Source organism: Notamacropus eugenii, chromosome 4 (genome assembly GCF_028372415.1).
Source record: "Notamacropus eugenii isolate mMacEug1 chromosome 4, mMacEug1.pri_v2, whole genome shotgun sequence".
Lineage (NCBI taxonomy): Eukaryota > Metazoa > Chordata > Mammalia > Diprotodontia > Macropodidae > Notamacropus > Notamacropus eugenii.
In genome coordinates, this window is record NC_092875.1 from 460,054,106 (window position 1) to 460,072,329 (window position 18,224).

Consider the following 18,224-nt stretch of genomic DNA (forward strand, 5'->3'; position numbering starts at 1 on the left):
ACTTAGACACTTAAATACACCTCAATGGCTGCTTTTTAAAACTAGGAAAAACAACAGCACAGATAGAAAAGAAACTGAAGTACGAAGATTAACGTATGCTGCTTATTGTACAAATAATAATAATAAACTGGACAGCAGCTTCTCCTTACCACTCAAGGCTGTACCTACAGGGGCTGACGTGGCTGAAGTTGTTTCTTACGGACAGAGGATTCTGAGCAGAAGAGCAGAGCTTTGAGGTTCAAATTCAAAGCCTTAAGTATTGGAACTGACACTGTTAAACCAACATTCAGTTCTTAACGTAACATCCTTCCTAAAACATAAACATAATGCTAGCTTGTTAGGATGGCTCATTTAAGCCCAATGTTCTCTCTCTGACAGTAACATCAGTGTTCAGTGGGTTATAACATGCATCTCAGAAAAGTCTGGGAATGAAACCCAAAAATATCTCTGTTGTATGATACACTGAAAGAACAGAGGATCTGGGCTCTGATTCTACTTCTGTGTCTGTAGGCAAGTCACTTAATGTCCCAGGGCCTCAGTTTTCTCTTCTATAAATTGAGGAGGTTGGATCAGATGGCCTCTAAGGCTCCTTCCAGCTCTACATCTGTGATCCTAATATCGTGAAATACAGAAATCAGAATGAAACCAGTATCAGTTTCAACATCAGAAGCCTCAATAATTTATTTGTATGTGGCATAAGACAACATACAATAAGACAAAATTATACTATATGTTGCAACGGGAACTTATGGTCTAAGATGTCACACAGTAAGACAGAATGGTATTGTGGCTAGAAAGTTGGCCTCAGAAGCAGGAAGACTTTGTTAAAGGCCTGCCTCTGATACTTACTACCTGTGTGATCCTGGGCAGGTAAGACAACTTCTCAGGGACCCAGATTATGAGCTACAGAATAGCTGCGTATTTGCACTGGTGGAGGAACTGACATGTTTTCACTATCAGTGAATCACAGGTTGAACAAAAATTATAAAAAAATCAAATATATTTGATAATAGAGCAAGCATATTAACCAGAAGAAATGAAGAATGGGATCCAAACTCTTCCAGTAAATTCAGGAAGGATTCAGGAAGAAACAAGATTTCAAATACTAAGATAATGAGACAGGAAAGATTTAACGAACTTGAGCAGGGAACATGGTACAATTTGACAAAAAGTTCAGTAGACAGATAGTAGAGGGAATAAATAGGCCATTGTGTAAAAACTATGAGGACTTGAATAAAAGGCTGATTCCAAAAAGGAAAAAAGAGGAAAAAACATGGGAAGGTGAAAAAGAAACAAAGTATGTGAAGCATCAGCGTATTACTATGAAGGATTTCTGAAGTATAAGGCTGAGGAACTTGGTCTTAAGTTTTAGTGTGACTAGAAGGAAGGTCTTACAAAGTCAAAAGGATAGCAATAGTAAATATAAAAGGCAGCAACATGGCTCCAGCTACGATGAGCTGGAGATGGGGAATACAGAAGGGACAAAACTGCTTTAACAGGAATATATGGCTGGAGGGCTAGAAGGGGCCTTAAACATCACACATTCCAACCTCTCCATTTTATTGATGAGGAACCTAAGACCCAAGAAAGTGAAGGGGACTTACCTAAGGTCACACAGGTAGTAACAGAGGTGAGACTTGAACCCGGGCCCTATGATACTAAATCCAGTGGCATTTCCACTACACAATCCTGTGTTACAAAGTGGAAGAGGAGGAGAAAGAGATTCTGCAAAGACTGTTAAGAGATAAGTGACAAATCTATCGGGTATGTGCAAATTTTCACCCCAATAAACAACCAGTAGCAGCAACAGTCTTTTTAGTATAAAATACTAGGCTGCAAAATGTTCCTTCTTCTTCACTTAATAAACAGAGGGTGGCAACAACTACCGTTAGACAGAAGCCTTTTTCTCCTTCCTCAACTTCCCTACCTAATTTACCTGAGGCGAATATATTTATGATAATTCATGATGCCAACACATTAAATGACCATTTCTAGGTTCAGCTGGCTTCCAACTGTTCCTCTTGTACTCTATGCTCAGTCACCAAGTCCTCATCATTCACACACATCCATCGCCTCCTCCTCTACTCACTGCCACAACCCAAATTCAATCCCTCATCATCTCTCACCTAATTATTTTATTATTTTTGTTTTTAATATTTTATTTCCCCTAATTACATATAAAACCAATTCTGAACATTGTTTTGTTTTTAAGTTCTAAGTTCCAAATTCTATCCCTTCCTTCCTCTCCTCCCCCTGCCAGAAATCGTAAGCAATCTGATAAAGGTTATATACACATAGGTCATGTAAAATATTTCTGTATTAGTGAGAAGGAAGGAAGGAAGGAAGGAAGGAGGGAAGGAGGGAGGGAGGGAAGGAGGGAAGAAGGAAGGAAGGAAGGAAGAGAGAGAGGGAGAAAAATAGTATCCTTTAATCTGCATTCAGACTCTATCAGGTCTTTCTCTGCAGGTGGATAATTTTTCATCATTAGTCCTTCGGGAATGTCTTGGATCATTCACTGTGTCTAAGTCATTCACAATTGTTCATCAAACAATATAGCTATTACTATGTACAATGTTCTTGTTCTGCTCTCCTCACTGTATCAGTTCATGTAAGTGTTTCCTGATTTTTCTGAAATTATCCTGCTCGTCATTTCTTATAGCACTATTATGATCATACACCACAACTCATTCTGCGATTCTCCAGTTGATGGACATTCCCTCAATTTCCAATTTTTAGCCACCACAAAAAGAGCTACTATAAATATTTTTGTACAAATAGGTCCTTTTCCTCTTTAAAAGAAAAAATCTTTGCGATATAGCCCAAGTAGTGGTATTACTGGATCAAAAGAAATGCAGTTTTATATCCCTGTAGGTATAATCCCAAATTGATCTCCAGAATGGCTGGATCAGCTCACAACTCCACCAGCAGTGTATTAGTGTCCCAGTTTTCCCACAAACCCTCCAACATTTATCATTTTCCTTTTCGGTCATGTTAGCCAGTCTGATAGGTGTGAGGTGGTACCTGAGAGCTGTTTTGATTCACATTTCTCTACTCTCTGGTGATTTAAAGCACTTTTTCATATGGCTATAGATAGCTTTGATTTCTGTCTGAAACTCCCTGTTCACATTCTCTGACCATTTATCAATAGGGGAATGATCACTTAGACTATTTTAATAGCTTCATAATCAATTTTATTACAAAAGTATACCTTTAGAGCTATAACAGACCTTAGAAGGTCATCTATCGAATTAACCCCTTCATCTTATAGATGAAGAAACTGAGACCTAAGGAAGTTAAATTATTTTAATCCTTCCTACAGTTGTCAGAATTATATTTCTAAAGCATAGAGCAATTATGTATATGTACATAGTCAGCTATATAGTCAGGCAATATAGTAGATAGAGTGTTCCACCACCTGGAGTCAGAATCCCTAAGTTCAAATCTAGTTTCATAAACTTACTAGTTGTCTGCTCTGGGCAAGTTATTTAACCTCTGTCTTCCTCAGCTATCTTATCTGTAAAATGGGGGTAATAACAGTACCTACCTCATGGGGCTGCTGTGAGGATAAAATGAGATAATATGTGTGGCGAGCTTTGTAAACCTTAAAACATTACATAAATGTTAGGTATTACCATCACCATCATCATCAGTTGAGCAAAGACCTAAGTATGTCACTTCACTGCTCAAAAACTTCCAGTTGCTCATTCCTGCTTGTGGCACACAAGACCAACACGCCATTTAATGACCTCTATGATTCGGTTCCAACTGAAATGTACAATCTCATTTGAAAGAATTCCCTTCTCTGCAACGCAGCCAAAGTCCACTGCCTGCTGTATACAGATCTTGTCCTTTCTTTCCCTCCTCTGTGTACTTGCAGAGGCCATCCTTCATCCTTGGAACATACTTCTACCTGGAATTCAGCTGTTAAAGTCCATCTCAGCTATCAAGACATACTTCAGGTTCCACCTCCTCTAGGGAGTATTTTCCAATCCTCCCCAGTGAAAGTGACAGTAATCTACTACCATCTCAAATTTTCCTACAGCACTACAAATCTCTCTTTTGCACCTATCACATTCTACTATCTTTCTTATTTCTTTACTTAATGTATCTTTCCTATATTTAAGTTTTATGCATAATAAAAGTCATGTGAAAGCAAAACTCATAAAAGTACAGTCAAAAGTACAAATTACTGATTTAGAATTATGGTTTTAAGAATGACCATACAAGACAGTTTAATCAACTTTTTATGGCTACAACTTAAAAGTTAAATTTCTAAGTCAAGCACAGAAAAGTGAAAACAAAATCTACAAATGTCCTCTGGGATCTTGGCAAACTATAAATCATAATGAAGTCATCAACAGTCTTCAAGTATAAAATTATCAAGAATGATTCCGCCATTTCAGGAAATTTGTAAACATTTTAGAAAGTCCAAGGAATGGCCTTATCCTTATCATCCCACTCCAGATAAGAACTAATGGGAAATTAAAAAGCACCCTTGAAACAAATAAAACTACTCTGTATGATATAAACAAGTCTATTTAAGTAATAAAAATAAAAAAGTTGACACACATAAAAGTGAAGTTGATCTCAGGATCAACTAGTTCTCAGAAAAAAACAAAACTCATCTATCAAGCTGAAATAAAAATAAATGATACCAACCTGACAGATTTCAGTTGGTAAAATACCACGTCAGTCAATCAACAACCACTGAACAGTGGTGGCTAGCACAGAGCAAAGAAAACTAGGCCAAATCAAACGATGGAATTTGAACCCAAGTCCTAAAGACATGTGAGCACAGACAAGTCCCTTAACTTCTCTAAAGCTGTTTATTTCAAAATGGTGATAAGAACTACACTAAATTCATCAAAAGGTTGTTTTTTAAGAATGAATTATGCAAAGTGTAAAAGATGATAAAGTGCATATTATTATTCTTGATTGCTAAGCAATGAGCAGGGCACAATATTCTCATAAAAGGTTGGAAAGTATAGTCCTTTGCCTTCAGGAACTTATACTCTAGCTCATTAGACAGGACAGGTGACATGAAAGAAGTACCAATAGTATAAGACCATACATAAATACCACAGGAGTGGTACAGGTAAACACAGGTACCTAACGAAATGATGAGAAGAAAAGTAATTTCAAAGATATGGCCAAAAGCATATTAAATAACTATACTTCATTTTTGTTAAAATGTTAAAAGTGTTAAAAAAAATATTTGGGAACTAAAATATAAAAAAAAGGCATAAGAAAAGTGCTGAAGGAGAAAAACGCTCAAATAAGAAGCTGAAGTGACAATTAATAACACTGAATACTCACAATGAGCTATTTGTCTAAATTAAAGGAATCCTCCCAACTCAAAGGATTGACATTTTATAATTTGACACAAAACATGCCATTTAACCCATTCTACCTCGGTGTGCTGTGCCTTGGCTAGAAACATAAACAGAAAGAAGTCAATTTTGTAAGATCTTCCTCTTTAAGAGAGAGTAGCTCCTATCTCAGGCTACAATGGGGACACAGGAAAGGCAAAAATCACTGCTCCTGCTATCAAGGAGCTCACATTCTATAGGGGGAGAGAAAATGTCAACAACTACACACATAGAAAATATTTACAGTGGAAATAAGAGGTAATCTCTGAAGGAAGGCATTGACAAGTTGGGGGAACTTGAAAAGGCTTGTTGAAGGTAGAATTTTGACTGAGACTTGAAGGAAGCCAGAGAAGTCAGAAAAGCAGAAAGCCATGGGACATAACAAGGATAAGAAATAAGTTGTGTTTCAGATGTTTCTGACCTGGAAAGGGTACCGGAAAGAAGATATAAAGAAAGCTCTCTGCCATACTTACCCTACATTTGAATTTGCTCTGTTTTCAAGGCCTAGAATGCCCTTGCTACAATCTTTTCTTTCCATTACAATTCTCTCAAATACTGCTTCTCCTAGACTTCCCTTGATCCCTCAGGCAATAAAAATGTCTCCCTTCAACTTGATGTAGCCCATAGCTTACACCTCTCTTATGCACCTATGTATTTTTATTATAATTATTTATGCATGTTATGCTAACCTAAGAGACTTTAATATTCATGCAGGCAGAGCCCCTGTCTTATCTACACTTTGAATTTCCTTCAATTCCTAGAACATGGTACATGGTTCATGGATGTTTGTTCAGTTGAAATGAAATACCTCATTACCTGAACTGGTTGATGACAACTCAATTTAAGTGGTTAAACTTTAGTTGGTTAAAAAAAACAAAACTTAAACTATCTCTAGCTTCATAGCAAGAAACTCTCTAGCAAGCAAAAATTGAGACCCTATGAAAGATGTAACCTTCTAAAGATATTCGTTTACACATTTCTAAGAAAACATTAGAATACTAAAACATGTAGAAAGAAAACACTCTCATAGAGAATAGGTCTTTATTTCAGAATATATTACCCCAAGTTATTATTTCACAATTCTACAAACTAGTTGGGTGGCCAGTCCATTGAATTAGTACATCAGAATACATATCAGGGTCAGGCATTATAGATGGACAATGAACTGGAACCAGAATTGAATAGTAGGAAGAAAGGCTGGATTGTATTTGGGAAATTGCACAATTCTATTAACTATCCCAAGATGCTCTTTCCAAAAAAAATTATTTTTAAGACAAATGTTTACCCGTTGATTCTACAGTGTTATAAATCTTGGAACACCACAATCTCTTAAAACTGAAAGTTGCAGAAGAACTGAATGGTGACAGAAAGATGCATGGTAGTCATCAACAGGCTTCAATAATGGCTTAGGCTCAAAAAGTGGCTTGATATCAGGGAGGATATACACAATGGAAAAACCAAACTGGCCAGTTATGTGGCAACAGCAAGAGATAACAGAGGGACTCCATTGGTGCCACACTGAAAAAAAAAAAAAAAAGACTTTGAGAAAGGCTTTCAAGTACAAATGATCCCCAACGGAGACTCTATGGAAGAAAACAGAAACTACACATATTTCATTGCAATTACATCAACGGAAGTATGATTTCTTAAGAAGCTTAATTTGGCTATAAAGTGGATCTAGACATTTTGAAATACTCTCTCAATGGTTTATCAAGGAACCAGCATAGTTTATCCACAATTATCAATCATGTGAATGACTGACCAAAAAAAAAAAAAAAAGCCACAGTACTTTGACTCCAACGAAGCTTATCATCATCTCTGAACATATTATGAATCACAGGAAGGAGAACTGAGACTTCATAGAATCATAGGGATTACAGAGGAACAGAGCCTGAAGTTCCTCTATTGACCAAATCAATTATTATACAGATAATAGTGAAGGACTAATTTATTGAGAAGCAACTAAATGCAAAAAGCACTATTCTTAGAGGAAATCATAGAGAACAAATCACATATTTAGGACAGACTATTTAAGGACAAGATGGGAAAAGATCAAAGAACCAGTGACACATTACATTCAGTCTTATTTACCTTGTTCAGTTTTTTAAGCTAGTAATAGGGATAAAATTTTATTCTTGTTTACCTTAAGGGCCATAGTATATTAATGTTTCCTAAGTAGCTGTCACATACAAGATGCATTCTCTATATAAAACTAGAAGTAATACACTCTCAACTTAAAATCACAAACTCCAAAATTAACAATAACAATCTTTTGAAAAGAAGCAGTTTTGTTATAAGTAAAGGATGTAACTCAAGAAAGAAATTTCAGAAAGATACTTTGAGAAAACTTTGTATGTGGTGCAAAAGTTTTTTTGGGGGGGTCATGGGGGAGAATGCCTATTTAAAGCAAAATGATACAAATTCAAGCCAAAACAAATTATTCAAATATATAAAATAAGTCACAATCTGCTAACTCCCCCCCCCCCATTATTCAAGAAATATCTACACACAGAATTTTGCAAAGTTTTATTTAGTAAGTAGACATAGGTAATCAAAATATCAAATATTGTATTTCTCCCACTTGGTTACAACAATGAAAAAGGATGAGTGGCTTGTAAGATCCCTTTCTGAATCTGTCCTCTAAGATCTATTTCATATCTCTCTCTGTAAAATCATATATATAATGTAACAATATAAAACTTAATTGTTCATTTTCAATATTTCTTCTCTATAGGTCACATTACGAAATTTAGGATCATTTTTGTACTAATACATGAAGTAGTCAATTTATTAAACAAAATAAGGCATTGTGAACACAAACCTTGATTGGGTTTTATTTTTATCAATGAATCAGTTTATATTTTGAAATTTTAAATTCAATGTTATGTTCAAATCCATCTATAAGTAGATGAAGTGTATGTAGGATAATTTAATGTTTTAATTTCATGATTTAAAATGTTTTCAGTGTTTCTCTATCTTGTACCAAAAAACCTTTTCTAAAATTAACAAAATAATCACAAGAGTATCAACAACAGTTGTCTCTACTGATCCAACTGACACCTCTATTTTAGGCATTCTTTACTTCAATTGTTTTCTCCCAAGATATATAATTATTGTTAATCATTAAAAATCACTTCATTATAGCTAAATTACAAAAAGTTCATACATTGTATCCTTTTCACTTTACACAGGAAGTCATCAAGCTTACAATTTAATTGGTTCCTATAAACTACACTGAAGGTAAAACATGTTTTGAATGCTAGTGTAGGATTTTATATTTACCCTATTCAGTTTCATGGAGTGTATGTTAAGGGAAGACTAGCACCTCTGGTTTGGGGGTTTGCCAAGCCTTTTTCAAGGCTGCTTATCCAGCTTGGGCATACAACTGGTCACCCTACTCTCACCTGTGGCTCCACGAAACTGTAGCATTGCAGCAGCCACACCAGAGTAAAACCATCTTGGCAGATGGGCTAAATCAGTGTAACCAAAAGGCCGCAAACCTGCGAGTGATACCCCAAGAATGTGAACACTTCCCCCAATAGAAGGGTAGATGAGAACAATTTGTTCTAATGGCCATTAAGGTGACTAAAGCAGGTGTTATGGAAGGCTTAAAGCTTGGTCAGATATCAAAGATGCCAAGGTCATCCACTGTATCCAAGCCATTGCCAGTCATCCTGACTCTTATCTTGGCACTGGACTTTGATGACTGGGAGAGTGAGATTGATCACTTTGTGCAATTCTGCCTTACTTATATCTAATTCATGCACAAATCAAGACATTACCCTGTGATGTAATTGGTCCTCCTCGAAAATGAAAGACATTCAGATTCATATGATTAGATTTAGTCCATCATTCCAAACATGGAGACATTTCTGGATCTAGCTTTTCCCTGCCCTTGGGAGTGGGGGTTGTTTGTGGCTTTTTGTCACTGAACCTATTGGCTATCTATCTCCATTTCATGTCATCTATAAATGTGACAGGCAGGCCACCTATGCTTTTTTTTCAATTATGTTAACTATGGAGACTTGAATATATCAACAACATACACAAGTGTCCCTTGTACTTAATAAACAACATGATGAACGAGTAAACAAGGATGGTTATGGTCACGAAATTGGACTTTGAAGAAAATACATAATCACAATTGCTCTGGATAGATTTGGTCTATGAAGAAGATACACAAATTAGTTTGTGATGTGCTTGGGATGTAGCAAACCCTCACAATTTAAGAGGTTTAGTAATACATTAGTTTCAAGATGTGGTAGTTTATCTCAGTGCTACCCTCATCTATTCCCTAAACAATAAATGTGGTCTAAATTATCCTCCTGTGCCTAACCTGGAAAAAGACTCACCAAATTTGAGAAAATGGAAATCTCAGGAAACAGTATGAAGGGAAAGGTAGTACTGGACTGTACAGATGAACTTTAAAATATGTAACTGAAAAAATCAAAATAATAAACTTTTTTTTAAAAGGAGGCACATATAATCTCCATGGAAGAATTTCAGTGGTAAAACAGTGATGTCATATTATGCCTAGGTTCTCCACTTTGACAGAATCTTTCACCAATATGCTAAAGTATCCTTGGGCTTTCCAGTAGACACCAGAGGCAGAGGGTCTTGTATAATATGAAGCTGCTATTTGAATATATGTAAGTCCACAGAAAGTTAGTTTCTGGAAATAGATCCAAAATGATGAAATAGAAGGAAGCAATACAGTTGAGCTCTTGTCCAAAACTCCCCCAAACAGATCTATAAAATGCACCAGACGAAATCTTGTTGGAAAAATTCCAAAAAACCCACAGTGAGTCCTTTGTCCAGTCCAGGTAGAGAGGCCCTGGCTGGTATACCAAAAAAAAGAGGAAGAAGTTCAGAAGGCAGTAATAGCAGCAGCAGTGTGGCTTAGGCCTCAAACTCAAAGCAGGTTCTGATTTCTAGCATCTAGCCTAAACCACAGTGGAATAATCAAGGCAGGACACCCAGACCAAAGAGCAATGCGAGGGGTGGGGTGGTGTTTAAAATATAGCTTGTTTTTATAAATGCTATGAGTACACCTGAGGGAAAAAAATGGAAAAGAAATAAGAGCTATGGAAGAAAACATTGGAAAGGAAATTATAATCTTGTGTTAGGAAGCACAGAACCTTGTCCAAGCAACAGACTCCCTGAATTTAAATAAACCAAATAGAAGTCAATGGCATTAAGAGGAAACAAGAAATATTAAAAAAAAGTCAAAAGACTGAAAAAAATATAAGAAAATGTAAGCTAACTTATGAAACAACTATATAACTATAAAAACAACTGCCCTAGAAAAAAGTTCAAGGGAAAAAAATTAAGAATTGGAGTATCTGAGCATCATGTCCAAAAAAGAGCCTAGACATCCTAGCTGAAGAAATTTTAAAAGAAAACTATTCAGATCTTTTAGAAACAAAGGGAAAATTGCAAAATACAAAAGTAAAAATTCCCAGGAACATTATAACCAAAATCCAGAGCCTTCATGTCAAAGAAAAAAATACTGCAAACAAATGGAAAGAACAAATTTGAGTACCAAAGAACCACAGAATCTAACACAATTTAGCAGGTACCACTATAAATCTGCAGAGAACTTAGAAAACAATATTCCAGAAGGCAAAGGATATGGACTTAGAAAGTCTTACCCAGCAAAACTTAATATCATCTTACAGGAGGAAAAAAATGAATCTTTAATGAAATAGAGGACTTTAAAGAATTTCTTGTCTTTTAATAGACAAATGCTTCAGAGAAACATGGAAGTTCAAACACAGAAGTGAACAGGAGTATATAAAGGTCAACATGAATGAATAATGATAAAAGACTAAACAAGGATAAACTGCCCCTCACACTTATGTCCCCTCTGAACCCTATCATTACCAAAGTTCATGGGGGAATTTAATAGACAAGGCCTTGGAGAGCTTCTACTATGTCTTGACGATATTACAAAAAGAAAGTTGAGAAAGGAAAAGGAATACACTGGAGAGGGGCTGAGAAGGAAAAGGATTAGGGAAAATCACCTCATATAAAGAGGGTTCACAAGTAGACATCTAAACAAACAAGGAGGATATGAGGGGTGAAGCAACTGACACTGGAACCTTACTCTGATCTGAACTAGGCAAAAGAAGGAAGAATATGTATACACTCACTGGGCATAAAAATCCCATTTCAATGGACACAAAAATCCAACAGGGAAAAAAGGAATGATGGGGAATTAGAGGGAGTAAGGGTTAAAGGGGAATTAATCCTAAGCAAAACAAATTCTAAGGATGTACAAAAATATTTATAGCTCTTTTTGAGGTGGCAAAGGATGAGAATCTGAGGGAGTGCCCACAAACAGGGGAATGGCTGAACAAGTGACCGTATGTATATAACGTAATGGAATACTATTGTGATGAACTCTTGTCAGCATGGTGGCCAACCAAGATATCAGAGGACAAATAATGAAACATGCTACCCACCTTGTGACAGAAAGATGAAAGACTCAGAATGGTAAACGTGGAAATTTGTTATGACTGACTTTACATGTTTGTGATGTGTCCTCAGGTTGGGATGGGGAGTGGGGAGTTTAGATGTCAGAGTGAGAAGACAAATTTTGGCTGATTAAAACAAAAAACAAAAAGTTAGTTGCTGAGATCAATGCATCCAATACATAGCTATGGAAATTGTCATATTGAATTCTTCCATGCTTCGGCCCTGTCAATGCTTCTCTTTTAAGTGGACCAAAGCAAAAAATAACTACATAATCTGGCAAAAGAATGCAAAAAACAACTATACAACCTGGTAAAAAAGAAGTTGTTTGCAGTCAAAGCTATATTTAAGCGAAGGATGTACCATCTAGAAAGGAAGAAAAAGGTACCCTATCAATGTCCACATTGACAAGAAAAATCTAGAGTATCTTCAGACCACTCAACAGGTAAATCAGTGCCAGATCCACAACTTTTTTCAGTAGATTCAACTTCATTTTCACTTGATTCTTAAACATTGGTATAAGCACTGTGTAATCAGATAACTGGTCAGCACCATGGTCAGCAGTAGTTGCTATATGTAGAATCCCAAGGTAAAAGTTAAGCATCTTAATCTAAAGTCCTTTGATCTCTCCATGAAAGAACCCAAGACTATTTTCCTGACAACATCCAAGTAATTTAGAGAAATAACTCCCTAGAAAGATTCAGGTCCATGTTAAATGCTTACTATCCTGTATATCTGTACAGTTTTAATTACTTCACAATTTTATTTTTATTTTACTTTATGCCTAAAAAAATAACCTATCATTTAAAATGTAAGATCCTTCAAAGTAGAAAATGTTTCATTTTTTTGTATTTATATCTGAAGCACCTAATGTAGTTAGAGCTGTCCCAGGACAACAAACTGACACCCTCCTCCTTACTTCTCCATTCTCTACATAATCCCTGTCCCCAAACCTTCTCTAATATACCAGAAACAGGTTGATGGCCCAAGCAAGCCCCATCACCTATAGGCTCCCTGGGCCTTCTCTAGCCACTGGACCTACCAAGTATCTACCTCCTATCTCCTGACCCTGCTTCCAGACTCACCAGGCAACACTTCATCTTCCTTCTGATTGCTGTGAGACAGAAATTCAGACCTTGAAATCAACCACAAGGCTGGATAGAACAAACCTCTCTTCAACCACTATTTACTCTCTCTCTGGATTCCTCAGCCACTGGCATACACCCATCCCCTATTATTCTCCCCAATCCAGTGATTCTGAATTCCAAACTGCAAATATACAAACCTCCTTCCCCACCCCCAACTGCATGATCCCTTACTCCCATTAACCTCAAACCTACTCCCTTCATGGGCCACTCCAGATCTGCCTGCCCCTTCCACTGTGCCCTCTGCAACTCTGACTCTATGATGTATATATCCCTTTTTCATCTTAAACTGTTTTTTCCCCTCATATTCCATCTTCTGGGACTCGCTGAAACCTGGCCCCCTCCTGATGTCACTGCTTCCCTTGCCCCTCTTTTCAGAATTGACTATATTATCCCTATGACCTCCACATCACTAATTGTTATGAGAAAGACAATAATTCTTGCTGTGCCCTGCCACTTTCAGACTCTCACTCTACCTCTACCATTCAGTAACCTCTCTTCCTTTGATGTTCACATTACTCTAATTTCTTTCCCAATTCAAATCCTGACAGCTGTTATCTATTAAATCCATCAGGACATTTTCCTTCCTTCTTCAGTAAGTTCAGTTCCTGGCTCGTAATCTTTCTCTCAACCCCAACTCCTGAGCCCATTAAGGGGCTCCATCAAATAACCCAACTTCCCCATTCCTTAATCTACTCAATTCCCACAGACTATGTTTCCACTATATTTTCATCTTAATCACACACAGATATCTTAACCTTGATCTTGCCATCACTTAAAAGAGTTCCACATCCATGTTTACGAACTCAGAAATTCCTTTATCTGACCCTAAACTTTTTTTTTTTTATCATTAAGCTTCTCTTTATGCCTTACAAATCCTAACCTGGTTCTTTGTGGTCATTGTGACCTTTATTTCTTCTTCCTTTCAATTCTTTTCCAGGCCTTTATCTAAGCAGTGGCTACATTTGCCTCCTTTCCCTACCTCAGCCCCTTGGTAAACCAGTTGAACTCCACACTACCCTCTACTCTCAAATCCTTTGCTCCCTTGTCCTACTACCAAACCTCAATGCTGGATCACTCCCACTATCCACTTCCTTAGACCTATTCACATGCTACTAAAGAGAGCACGGGGAAAAACCAAAAACATGCCCCTGAGGTCCATCACAAACTTATCTCATTTCATCTGGGTGCTCACCAAATTTCTGCTCATTGCCAAAATCAATCAGCTAGCCCACTCTCCATATGAGCTTTCTCCAAACCTTCTTGTCTTTCCTCAAGCCTCCACAGTAATCCCCTCATTCTCTCAGCTGAAGGCCTTGCATCATACCTCACTGAAAAGAATGAGGTCATCCAGAAAGAGGCAGGCCTTTCTTCTCCCTTCCTCATTTCACATCAATCAGGCATTCTCCCTGCTAGTTCCTCCTTTAATTGTCTTGGATGATAAGGTGCCCCTTCACCCTGACAAGGCCAATTCCTCCACAAAGTAGACCCTCGATCCTCCTTATCTTCTCCAAGAACTGCTCCCTTTATCATCCTGATTCTCAACCTCTCATACCTACTTACAGATACAGATGTGTTTCCCATCCTAAAACAAAAGAAAACTCTCACATGAAAGGACCATCCTGGATACCTATCATTCTGTATCTCTCTGTTCTTTTGTGGCCTGAGAAAGCCATCTACACTGAATGACTCCACTTCCTCTTAATTTTTTTTAATATTTTATTTTTTCCCCAATTACATGTAAAGACAATTTTTAACATTCATTTTTTTTTTAATCGTGAGTTCCAGATTCTCTCCCTTCCTTCCTCTCCACATCACTCCCTGAGATGGCAAGCAATTTGGTACAGGTTACACATGTGCAATCCTGCAAAACATATTTGTATTTTAGATGTGTTGTGAAAGAAAACAGATAAAAAAACATGAAAATATAAAGTAAAAAATAGTATGCCTCAATATACATTCAGATTCCATCAGTTCTTTCTCTGGAGGTGGATAGCACTTTTCATCATGAGTCCTTTGGGATTGTCTTGGATCATTAAATTGCTAAGAATAGCTGTCATTCACAGTTGCACAGATCATTGTACAATATAGCTGTTACTGTGTGCAATGTTCTCCTGATTCTGCTCACTTTACTCAGCATCAATTCATGTAAGTCTTTCCAGGTTTCTGAAATCATCTAGTTTGTTATTTCTTATAACACAATAATATTCTATTATATTTATATACCACAACTTGTTCAGCTACCCCCAATTAATGGGCATCCTCTCAATCTCCAATTCTGTGATACCACAAAAAGAGCTGCTATAAATATTTGTACAGATAAGTCCTTCTCCCCCCACACCCCTTTTCTTTAAATCTCTTTGGGATACAGGCTTCATAGTGATATTGCTGGATCAAAGAGAATACACAATTTGATTGCCCTTTGGGCATACTTCCCAATTGCTCTCCAGAACAGGCAGATCAGTTCACAATTCCACCAATGCATTAGTGTCCCGGTTTTCCCTTCAACACTTATCATAATTTTTCTATCATGTTAGTCAGTCCGATATATATGAGATGGTACCTCAGAGCTGTTATGATTTGCATTTCTCTAATTTATAGTGATTTAGAGCATCTTTTTTCATATGACTATAGATAACTGATTTCTTCATCTGAAAAATTCTTGTTCTTATCCTTTGATCATTTATCAGTTGGGGAATGACATGTTTTGACTCAGTTTTTTATACATTGAAGAAATCAGGCCTTTATCAGATACACTTGCTATAAAATTTTTTTTCCATCATTCTGCACTCCTTTTAATTTTGGTTGCACTGATTTTGTTTGTGCAAAAGAAATATTTTTAATCTAATCAAAATTATCCATTTTACATCTCATAATGCTCTCTACCATGTTTGGACATAAATTCTTCCCTTTTTCTTAGAAGTGATAAACTATTCTTTCATCTCCTAATTTGTTTATGGCAACACTCTTTACGTCTATATCATGTACTCATTTTGACCTTATCTTAGTAAAAGATACAAGATGTTGGTGTATCCTTAGTTTCTGCCTTACCACTTTTCAATTTTCCCAGCAGTTTTTTGTCAAATAGTGAGCTCTTGCCCCAAAAGCTTAGTTCCTTGGGTTTATCAAACACTAGATTACTATAGTACTGTGTACCTAATCTGTTCCACTGATCCACCACTCTTATTTCTTAGCCAGTACCAAAATGTTTTGATAATTACCGCTTTATAATATGGTGTGATATCTGGTAGGGCTAGGCCACCTTCCTTTGCATTTTTTTCATTAATTCCCTTGATATTCTTCACCTTTTGTTCTTCCAAATGAATTATTATTTTTTCTAGCTCTATTATTTTTTGGCAGTTTGGTTAACATAGCACTGAACAAGTAATTCTCACTCTCTTCTAAACCCACTGCAATCTGGCTTCCAAATACATCATTCAAGTAAAACTTTTCTCCAGTTGCCAATGATTTCTTAATTGCCAAATCTAATCTTTCCTGTTTTCATCCTTCTTGACCTCTCTACCACATGTGACACTGTTGGTAACTTCCTTCTTTTTCATACTCTCCTAAGTTTTCATACCTTGCTCTCTCCTGTTTCTTCTCCTTCCTTCACTCTTCAATCTCCTTTGCTGGATTTCCGTCCCTTACTTCTACTAAATGTGGGTATCCCTCACATCTCTGTCCTGAGCTCTCTATACAATCTCACTTGTTGATCTTCATCAGCATCCATGGATTCAATTTTCAGCCTTGCAGATAATTCCCAGATCTATATATACAGCCCTCAGTTATCTCCATAGCTCCACTTCCACATTTTGAACTGGATGTGCTAAAGGCGTCTCAAACTCAACGTATCTAAAACTAAGTTATCTTTCCCCCTAAAATCCACATCTTCTGAAATTCCTTATAACTGTTGAGGACACTACCAGCTTCCTAGTCCCTCAAGTTTGCAAGCTCAAAGCCATTCTAGACTTTATCCCTCTCAATCATGTCCCCACCCCACTGCCAAACCCTGTCATTTCTTCTTCTACATTATTTGTCACCCCCTTCTCTCGACTTCCTATTACCCGTAGGATCGAATAAAGTCTTCTGTTTGGCAACCAAAGCAATTCATATGTCGGTTCTTTTCTGCTTTACTTCACTACCGTCCCGGAACTGAATGATCCAGCCATGCTGGCTTTCTTGGGGTTCCTCCCACAGAACACCCTACCTTCCATCTCAGTGTCTCCACCCGAGCGGTCCCCACGCTGGAAATATTCTCCTTTCTCACCTAGATCCCTAGATTGTCCTGCAGCTCAAACGTTCTGCAGGATCTCCATTCCCTGGGGCCATCAGCCCCAAGCCTCTGGGATTTCTCTCCACGCACGCCGCAGAGCTCTTAAATGTAGCTAGTCATGGATACATTGTAGTCATGGATATATTGTTTCTACACGCGCCTTGGAGCTATTTCAGGGCAAGAACCACAGAACTTGGGGGTGGTTTCTACGTATCTCGGGTCTTAGCCACAACGACGGGCCTACAGTAAGTGCTTAAAAAATTGCTTAATTCCTCTGCCCTACGATTCGCCCACACCTGACCGGGATCTCAACCAATTAAATCTCTCCTTAAACTCTCTAATTCCGCCCCCCTCCCCCCGGCCTGGATTCCGAAGCCCGGAGGGAAGAATGAGGCCAGCCCAGGGGAATAAGGGGAAAGGACTCTGCCCAGGCCCGGAGAAGACTGGGGCTGCTGACGCTTTCCGAAGCAGAGGGAGGGGCAGCGAAGAATGGGAAGCCAGCTCGAGAAGGAGCTGGAGGGACTGGGGAAATAAACTGGGGCAGCCCCCGGGAGTCCAAACCCGACGGCGATCAGCAAAGACCAGGCTCGCTGGGACACCCCCGCTTCCGGGCCCTACCTCGTTCAGAGCCTCCACTTCCGGCTTCCTCCAAAAGGCCCGCTCCCGAGGCAGAAAGAGCCGCGGCCAATCAGAAGGGCCCTTCTCCCATGGCGTCACTACCCGAGCGGCCCCTCCCCTCCATTCTCGACCAACCGCGCCGCCGCAGCCTCGCAGCGCGTGAAGCGCTTTCCTACCTCGGACCAATCATCGGGAAGCGTGGGGAACGAGGCCAGACGGAGGGGGCGGGGCCCAACGCCTCTTCCGCCCGTTGCCCCGGAAGGGTGATGTGGCTGGGGGTAGCGGAGGTCTCACTATGGTAAGACCCGGCGCTCGGGGCTGACTTGGTGCGGGCGGTGGGCAGGG

The 18,224-nt window shown here is 38.3% G+C and overlaps 2 protein-coding genes across 6 annotated transcripts in view; one reads left to right on the plus strand and one right to left on the minus strand.

Moving 5' to 3' along the window:
* Positions 1 to 18,224, minus strand: part of XRCC4 (X-ray repair cross complementing 4) — a 426,434-nt gene that overhangs the window by 407,536 nt on the left and 674 nt on the right. For 2 of the 5 annotated variants that reach the window (XM_072606222.1, XM_072606218.1), the window contains exon 1: positions 17,880 to 17,977. The exons of 1 other annotated variant lie outside the window; for it this stretch is intronic. The gene's annotated coding sequence lies outside the window, so the exon portion shown is untranslated. Of the gene's footprint in view, positions 1 to 17,195; positions 17,657 to 17,879; positions 17,978 to 18,224 lie in introns of those variants that run through there. 2 more of the 5 variants (XM_072606220.1, XM_072606219.1) reach the window with 2 other exon arrangements.
* TMEM167A (transmembrane protein 167A) overlaps positions 17,972 to 18,224 on the plus strand; it is a 34,845-nt gene continuing 34,592 nt past the window's right edge. The window contains exon 1 of the mRNA XM_072606223.1: positions 17,972 to 18,177. Coding sequence (XP_072462324.1) covers positions 18,175 to 18,177 — 3 coding nt within the window. The 5' untranslated portion in view covers positions 17,972 to 18,174. The remainder of the gene's footprint in view (positions 18,178 to 18,224) is intronic.